Source organism: Trichosurus vulpecula, chromosome 1, assembly GCF_011100635.1.
Source record: "Trichosurus vulpecula isolate mTriVul1 chromosome 1, mTriVul1.pri, whole genome shotgun sequence".
Lineage (NCBI taxonomy): Eukaryota > Metazoa > Chordata > Mammalia > Diprotodontia > Phalangeridae > Trichosurus > Trichosurus vulpecula.
Window position 1 is genome coordinate 80,247,040 of NC_050573.1, and position 9,396 is coordinate 80,256,435.

At 42.2% G+C, this 9,396-nt stretch overlaps 1 protein-coding gene across 1 annotated transcript; it reads right to left on the reverse strand.

Annotated features, from left to right (window-relative positions):
* Positions 1-355: 355 nt before the first annotated feature.
* LOC118833627 (myelin-oligodendrocyte glycoprotein-like) lies at positions 356-8,214 on the reverse strand. The gene is made up of 4 exons (XM_036741007.1): positions 8,127-8,214; positions 7,399-7,740; positions 2,700-2,816; positions 356-420 (listed from the first exon to the last, which is right to left on the reverse strand). Exons 1-4 carry the CDS (start codon positions 8,212-8,214, stop codon positions 356-358), a joined length of 612 nt encoding a protein of 203 aa, XP_036596902.1.
* Positions 8,215-9,396: the final 1,182 nt, after the last annotated feature.

The following is a 9,396-nucleotide window of genomic DNA, read 5'->3' on the forward strand; positions in this document are numbered from 1 at the left end:
GAAACTTTTAGGCCTAAGATCATGAAAGAATAAACATAAAAGATGCAGAGGTAGCCATATGATCTCTGTTATCATGGAGGCTGGGTGGGAAATAGGCAATCACCTCTCTCCTGATCTGACTTTTCCAACAAAATATGAAACAGTCTTCATGCTTTAAAACTAGAATGGAAGAGAGAGACAGGGAGATTATTAGCTTGCTTTTGTTTATCTGATGAGCAATCAGCATTTCTCCCAGCAGTCAGAGGACTCTCATCCTCATTTACCATTGCAAGAATCTCACTGATGATGCTTGCCACATCACTGCCCCTAAAACTTCCCTGTCGTAATCCAGAAACAAGAATAATTACTGAGCATGCTACATGGTGGGAGACTGGGAAGACAAAGGACCACTGTGGACATGGGCTAATGTTGCAGAAATAACTGAAATAAATAGGAAGCACAAACATGAATAAAAGTTATCTGGAATGGGCAGAAAGAAGGGGTGTTAGGAACAGAAAACATGATAGATGTGCAGAGCAAAGGAAACCCACAGGCAAGTGAATTTTATGGGTCTCATACACTCTTTCATACACTTCGTCTCTATATTTCTGTCAAACTGGACTACCAGCTGCTCTCTAAACCTGACATTGTCTCTCCCATTGCCAAGGCTTTTACACAATCTTCCACTTTTGGCTGGAAGTCACCCTTTTTTTTCCTCTGTGCATCTCAGAATCCTTGTCTTTCTTTAAAGCTCAGTTCAAATATCAACTAGACAGTTGGAAATGAGGGACTGAGGGTGAGCAGGTTAGGACTGGATCAGTAAATCTGAGATTCATTAGCAAAGAGATGATGATTGAATCTGTGGGAGCTGATAAGATTATTTAGTGAAATAGTAAAGAGGAAGAAGAAAAGGTCAAGGACCAAAACAGAATCCTGTGGGATAACCTATAGTTGTTAGGCACGGCCCGAATGAAGATCCAGCAATGAGAACTAAGAAAGAGAATTCTGATATGTAAGAGGGGAACCAAGAAAGAGTACTATCCTGAAAATGTAGAAAGAATAGAGTGTCAAGGAGAAGAGGCTGAGTGATAGCCTCAAAGGCTTCAGAGAGGTCAAAAAGGACGAGGATTGAAAAAAAGTCATTAGATTTGTCAATTGAAAGAGCGTTAGTAATTAGAATAAGTAGTTTCAGTTGAATCATAAAATAAGAAGCCAGACTGTAGAGGTAAGAAGAGAATGAAAGGAAAAGGTGTGGAGGCACCTCTTATAGGTGACCTCAAGGATTTTAGTGACAAAAGGAAGGAAAGATATGGAACAATTACTAAAGGGATGAACAGATTAAGTGACAATTTTTGACGAGAGGGGAGACATGACTGTGTCTGTAGGCTGTAGGGAAGCAGCCAATAGACAGGGAAAGAGTGAAGATAAATGAGAGAATGGCGATCAGAGGGGTAATATACTGAATGATACAGGATGGAATGGAATCATGTGCATGAAAAGAAGTTGGCTTTGGCAAGGAGAAGGCCACTTTATTATATGAGATAGGGGTTAAGATGGAGATAGCAGCAAAGGGCATGTGAGTGAGTTGATAAAGAGGGAAGGAGAGTGAGACGAAAAGCAGGAGAGTGGTCTCTCTTACACTATCCTCCTCCCAGCCCAGTCTGAATCAGGCCCACTGCCTTCATCAGCCTGTCTCATACTCCCAAGACTCCCACAAAGCTCATTGTTATGAGTCTCTCTTTTTATCCTCTTCCACTCTTGCACCCCCCTCAACTGAGAATTAGTGTCCCTTTGTTTGTGCCTGACTAGTTGTCTCCAAAGATAACCTTACCTGTCACTGAGTTAAAGGCAAACCCTGCCTGAAATTACCTTATTGTTACCTCTGAAGACTGGTTGGGTGCTGTGACGGAGCCTTTGTTGAAAGAAGTATTTTATTTGAAGTATAACAGGAATCATCTTCGTAGTTACTAGCAAAATGATTGCTATTGCAAATTTCCATTCTTTCCAAAATGATATTTCATCATAAAGAAACCCTGTATATGAGAAAGGACCTATGAGCTGATGTTGAGAAAAAACAACATATCCCTTTCACATTTCTCCTAGGGAAGGAGGGCTAGGACTATCTATTTCTGGTCCCTTGGCAGCACTGGGACCTTAGGTCTTCTCCATATGGGACACAAATGTGCCTTATGCATGAAACTCTATTTTAATTCATATTCAGAAGGGTTGCAGGACTCTATACTTTAGTTATGGACATAGAAGAGGGTAGGGGAGACATAGCACTAAAAGTAACATAGGAACTAGCCACACTTAGGGGGTCACAGCTGTGTGGAGACCAGGAGACTTGGATTAATTTTTTAAGAGTGGGGCAAAATTCAGGGTCTGGGTTGCAAAGAAAATGGGCCACACTCAGAATTCAGGCACACTCAGAAGAATGGCTGCATATGGATTGGGGGAAACAAAGGAGTCAGAGCAGTGCTGACATTGGGGCCCAATCAGGGGTCAAGGCAATACACAGACTGAGGACTACACAGGTGAGAAATATTCAAGTTTTGGGGCTTAGGGACAAATAGAGATCAGACTATACCGAACAAGCAGGGGTAAGGATTAAACAAAGAATGAGGGACACTCAGATTATAGGCTGCTTAGGGACCACATGTTTAGAGCTTTATTATGAGCCTGTGATTCCATCACATTGGTGCCCACCCCTCCCTTCTTACCTCTGCATCTGTGCCGTATCCACATGTAATAAATAGACATTTCAATTTCAAATGCAGAAGTCAGAACCAGGATCCCACTAATTTCATCCATCCAGGGACTTGACCTGTGAAAATATACTGACAGAAACCCCCGATCCTGAGAGGTTAATGGTAATCTTGTTTTCTTTGCTGCCCCCAACCCATACCAAGGTCCAAATACAACTTGGTTGTTCACGTGGATGTAGCATCTTGAGTAGCTGCACTACATTTAGAATAATAGATGAAACATAGTCCCTGTGGTACCCAAAACTGAACTTCATATATAAAGTTGGTCTACTCACCTTTCCATTGTGCCTTCTGGATTTCCTGTTCCTTAATAGTGAACATTCCTTCATTTTAAACTCATTTCTTGCTTTCTACTCCTTAATTCACAAACTATTTTCATTTTAGACCTCTTTCTTTCCTATTCCTTCCATTATCTGGCACTCAGTGAGACCTGGCTACCCGCTCAGGGAAACCTCATCCCTTGGATGTCCTTGCCAATACTGGTCACACCTTCTCTCATATTCCCCATACACTGGTCCCTGAGAACAAGTCAGAATACTATTCACTCCCATTCCCACTTCCAGAATCCCCCTCTGTTGCTATCACTCAATAATCTTTTCTTCCTTTGAGGCTCACTCTATCTAAATACACAACTCAATCCATTGACAGTTTCCGATTAGCCCCTAGATCATTCTTCTATATTTCTCAAAAAGTTCAATACCTGGCTCACAGTATACCTTTCCACTCCAAATCTTGTTATATTAGGGCTTTTATTGTTGTTCTTATTCAGTCATGTACAACTCTTCACAACATGGTGGACCACACTGTCCATAGGGTTTTCTTGGCAAGGATACTGGATTGTTTCGTCATTTTCTTCTCCAGTGGATTAAGGCAAACACAGGTTAAATGGCTTGCCCAGAGTCACACAGCTAGTAAGAGTCTGAGGTCAAATTTGAATTCAGATCTTCCTACTACAGGCCTAGGGCTCAATCCACCAAGTCACCTAGTTGCTTCCTATATCTATGCTTAATATTCCTTGAAACAGGCTAGCTTTTCAGTTTCTCAGTCTCCTCACTTAATCCTCCACTCCAACTCAGCCACACAAAGGTCACATAGTCACACTCTTGACTTTTCCATCACCCACAATTTTCCACTCATACTATCTTTCCCTGTGTCTCATTACTTCTAAACCTAATCTTTTTCTTCACCATGACCTCCAATCCTTCTACCCCTTAATACTTTTTTCAGATCATCATCCCTGAAATGGCTTCACATTCCTCTATTCCTAATCTTAACTCTATAGTTAACCAGTTAAATGCTAAACTCTTATTTGATACCTCAAATCCAACCCTTTTTCAAACTCTCAATCCTCTCAAGAATGTCACCATTCTTCTAGTCACACACATGCAAAACTGTAGTGTAATCTTTGGTCTCTACTCTCATCCTATATATATATATAAAATCAGTTGTCAAATCTTATTAACTCTACTTCCAACACATCTCTTATGTTATTATTATCTTTCTCTGCTCACATGGCCACCTTCTAACATGGGTTTTTGTTAATCCTTGCATGGATCATTACAATAGCCTCTCAATTGGTCTCCTTGCTTCAAGGGTCTCCCCTCTCCAATCCATCATCTACTCAGCTGCCAAAATAACTTTTGATAGCTCCCTAAGGGCAAGGATTTTTCCCCTTTTGTCTCTGTATCCCCAGTTCCTAGTACAATGCCTGGAGTAGGTGGATATTTAATAAATGCTTCTTATTTCTTGATTGATTCAAGTATGCTAAGTTTCAACCAAACTCTACTAGTCTTTTCCTTTCCTCTTCATTCGGTCCTCTCCATTCTCCTTCCTTCACTTTCAAGGAAGGAATTGTCTCTAACCCACTCCCATTTCTATCTAAGTCTATTCTTCCTTTTAGATCCATCTCAGGGGTCATCTCCCCATTGAAACCGCATTCTCACTGCCAGATAAAAGTGATTTTTTTTCCTCTTCAGATTTCTCACAGTATATTACCCAGATCCTTCCTTTGTACTTCTCTAACTTTTGTATCCATGACTTACTGTCATAGAGATTGTCACCTCCATGAGAGCAAGTACAGGTTACCAAGCTATCAAGAGTAAGTACTAAGTGATCAAAATTTCATCTTCTTTCTTCAGCCCATACTTCAGCCAACTTTTAAAAATGCTAGTTAATTGAAACTTTTTTCAGTTGCTCTAAGAAGTCAAAGATGATCCTTATTCAGAACTTGCTTACCCTACTCAGGGGCAGAGACTGGAACTGAGGGAGAGGGAGGAAATAGTTGTTTTCTTTAAAATCCTACAAACCCTAGTACATGCTTGGCACACAATAAATTGACCAACATATGATGTAAGAATTGTCGGGGAAAGAAGGCCATGGATGGACGGGACTGGCCCCTCTCAGAGGCCAACAGAGAAGTATAAAGTGGGAGATGAGACAAGGATTCATGCGGTCACAAAGGTAGTTGGGAGAATCAGGATTTTAAGGGTGGGCATTGAAGAGCATAGAACATAAGGTGTCCTGGGGGGCAAGAAGTACCCCAGGGCAAGTGATCAGAGACTGGGCAAAATCAGGTTCCCAAGATTCTGGGTTCCAAAATTCCTGTCCCCTCCCTGACATGATGAGTCAGGAGTAGGAATGTCTTGGTCCAGTTTCCCCTCATAATTACCTTGGAATAACAGCATCCGCAATAAAACTAATAAAAATGGTAGGACCCAAAGTGTAACAAGGAACAAAAGGGGTTTTGGTGGCAAAATCTGCGACTCAAGTTCTTGACCTAAAATGCAATTGCACATAAGTGTCAGGACCAGAGGAGTAATGAGGATTCTTGCAGAATCTCCCCTCCCTATGTCCCACCTTCCCACCCTCACTGAACAGAGGGCATGTCATAGCCATGACCAAATTCTAGGCCCCTCTGGCCCCTTCTGCTCCTTACCCTAACTTTGCACCCCACAGCAGACACTCCTCCCCCTTCCACCAATAGCATCACTACACCTATATCCCCTTTCTCCATCCCTAGCTCAGGCCAAATCACCTGGCTTTATCCCTACTTATTTGTGAGATACATCATTAGGCTGCATTGATTATGCCAGAAAGTATAAGTAGGACTGGGGGCCAGTTTGTGTACTTCTGGGTGGATATTATACCCATAGGATCTCAGAGATGGATAGTCACCCAGAGGCCTATCTTGTTCAACACACACTGGATCTGCCTTGAGATTCTCCATACAAGTGGTCATCCAGCCTTTGCTTAAAGTCTCACAGGAAGGGGTAGCCAACTAACTCCTATGGGGGTCCCTTTCATTTTGGTATTGCTTTAATTGTTAGTTTTTTCATACATCAAGCCTAAACTTGCTCTTTTGAACTTGGTATTCAAAGAGGACAAGCTGCTATGAAACTGTGATTCTGTGGGCTTCTGAGTGGGAAAAGGGACCTTGAATGGTCTTTCACCCAGAGCCAGCTTGAAGCGGAGAAAATATGGCCATGTTGTTACTTCTGTGTCTAGGGTTGGTATTTTTCCTACTTTCAGATAAAGAGTCTTCAAGATAGTTATGAATTTGTGAGCTTCAAAAGACACCGTCAGAGCATCTGGGGGCTGGAGTCCTTGCAGGGATTTGCTAGTAACCAGAAAGTGAAAAGCAAAGTCCCAAGGAACTTAAAGGACTCATTCCAGTAGAAGCATGGAAGCAGATATCCATTCATAGACTGAGCCACATTTGGATCAATGCTATGTAGAAACTTCCACTGGTTGGAACCTACTCTCCCTACAATCCCGAGGGACTGAGGTGGTATAGGGAAGTGGGTGCCCCAAGGAGGAAATATTTGTAATTCTGTTCCTTCAATATTTTAGTAAATATTCCTTTGTAAAAGCTAATTGATATTAATTGATTAAATAGAACTGAGGTGCTAATCACTGGCAGTTAGCAAAGGAGGAAACACAAAGATGTGGTGACTCTGAAAGCATTAGAGAAAGGCAACCCCATTGTTCCTTCCAGTCTCCTGGGAGGAGATCCAGCTTCACTCTGGAAGATTAAGATGAGAAAATCACTTCATAGTTATCATGAGATCATCTCTTTAAATCTAAAAGAGACAAACAAGGCTGCCAAGATACCTGCTACAGATGAGAAACCTGAGGCACAGAAAAGCAACATCATTTGCCCAGGTTTACATAGACAGTAAAAATGGAAAATGGGATTAGATTTGTTCCACTTGTGCCTCTAGTGCAGAATTAGAGTAATGGTGGATGAAAGCTTCAGAGAGGATGAGTTAAGCTTGATGTCAGCAAAAAATTTCTTAATGACTAAATTTATCCAGAAGTAGAAAGGGCCACTTCCCCCAAGGAAGCAGAAGGACTTCTCCTTAGACATCTTTGAGCAAAGGCTGGAACCTCTACCAAATTCAACATGCATTCATTAAACATCTTTCATGTGCTAGGCACCAGATTAGGGGCCAAGGATACAGGCCAAATGAAAATAGGCACCTGCAGGGAATGTAGACAGAGGTTTCTTGTTCAGAAAGGTATTGGAGTACGTGACCTTTGAGTTCCCTTCCAACTAGGATATCCTGTGATTCTGTTAACAGCAGAGCTGGGAAGACATCTCTCCCCTGCCCATACACGTGCATAAACATGCCCATTCCAGGCCCCAGCTCCTTACCTAAGACCTTCAGCTCCATATCAGCTTCTTCTTGGTGAAAACCATCCTCAAAGAGACACTTATACCTTCCTGCATCTAAGAGTCTCACGCCTCGTATCTTCAGGATGATATTCCCATTTGCAATAGCATCTCTCACCAGTTCTGTCCTCCCTTGGTAATCAGGGGCCTGGTCTCCAAACTGATCCTCCCCATCTCGATAGAGATGAACCACTTGAGTGGATTGCAACCAGATCACCTCCATGTGCTGAGCACTCTGAGGTGGGGACAGGTAACATGATAACTCTGCCTCTCCCCCAAGTGGGACCTGGATGGGTCTTGCAGGTCCAATCACTGAGAATTGTCCTGTTCAATCAGGCAGGAAGAAAAGACAGAGGGTCAGAGAAAAGAACAGCAGAAGATAGAAGGATATACAAGGTTTTTCAATAAGGATGTGAAGGACAGAACACTAAAATGGGATGGGAAGGAGGCAAAGGGAAATTAGATAGTAAGGGAGGATGGGGAAAATGTCAAGGAAGCAACTAATGGAAGGGACAGTATATCAGGACAATGTATAGACCACAGGAGAAAGAAAAGGAGAAAGTTGAGAAAATCTCCAGAAGAGACTAGGAGAGCATTGGGAAACGGTTTGGGAGGGTACTAGGGTGGAATAAAATCTCTACATGTCAACCCTTATTGTTTAGAACCCAATTCCTCACCCCTGAAAGGCAAAGAGAAGTAAATACTCTTACCTGAGGCCAATGTTGGCTTCTTGAAGAGGAAGATGATGGTAATCACATAACTGGAGAGAAAGGACCCTGAGAGATTGAAAATCTCCATTACACCTAGGAGAGAGCACAGGAAGAAGGGAGGCATTATTCACTTATGTGAATTTGGGCATGTGATGGCAAATGACTATGACAGAGAGAGTGGGCACATTGTCTCTGACAAGGAAGCAGGAAGCCAATGACTAATTGTGATAAGTATCTCTGACACAGAAAGACTGTGATTGATAAGAACATTGGTGATCATTGACTATGACTAGGATGCAGGGTATCAGCAGCTATGAAAAGGACGTAGGGAATCATCAGTGTGATGGTTGTCAGAGATTTCTATCAATCCCATTCAAGGCTGCCTGCCTATGCCTGACTCTTCACTCCAAAGACTACACAAAAAATCCTGTATCAGCCTTGGGCCCAGAACTAAACCTGTGACCTCATTCTTCTCTCCAAAGCCTTTGCCAGTGCTCCAGGGGATTTTCTCAGATCACATCAACCTCGTATTTCCAACTCTTATCTCCTGTCTAGACTTCCCCAGGTCATGCCTTCTCCTTCTTGCCTGCTCTGACATAGCCCTCCGGAGCCTCTCAGGACTGACCCTGTCCACTTGTTATAAGGTTGGACTTAAAGGAATGATCTCAGATGGAATCGTCTGTCTGCCTCAGCCAACCTCTCTCTAGTTATTGATACTTTTCTTGGACTCATTTTTCAGTGATTAGCATAGTCCCACCCCCTCTCCCTCCAATCTAGTGATCCTGAAATCCTGGCTGTCAAAATACAAATTCTTTTCTCCATGCCTTACTGCTGACTCCCTTATTCCTATTGTCTTCAACACTAACTCCTAAATGTCCTACCTCAGATCTACCAGTTGTTTCCACTGTGCTCTCTAGGATGCTTGCTCCACAGTTAACAAACACACTTTCATTTAAATCTTTTCCTTTCTTTCCTTACATCTTCTGGCTCTCACTAAGACCCAAATCCTTTCTGATGATACCATTTTCCTAGCTCCCCTTTCTATCACTGGTTGTAAGGTCACTCATACTGTTCTCCATGCACTGATGAAAATGTTGGAAACCCTGAGACAAGAAGAAAGGTAGGAGGAATCAATATGTATCATATCTAGACATCCATACAATTCCACAGGGAATGATAATGTAGGCTTTACACTCTCCTTACTCCTGTTTTGGTGATAACCATGCCTACCTATTGAATTGTGTTTTAGAACCTGAGATGAAAGATTATT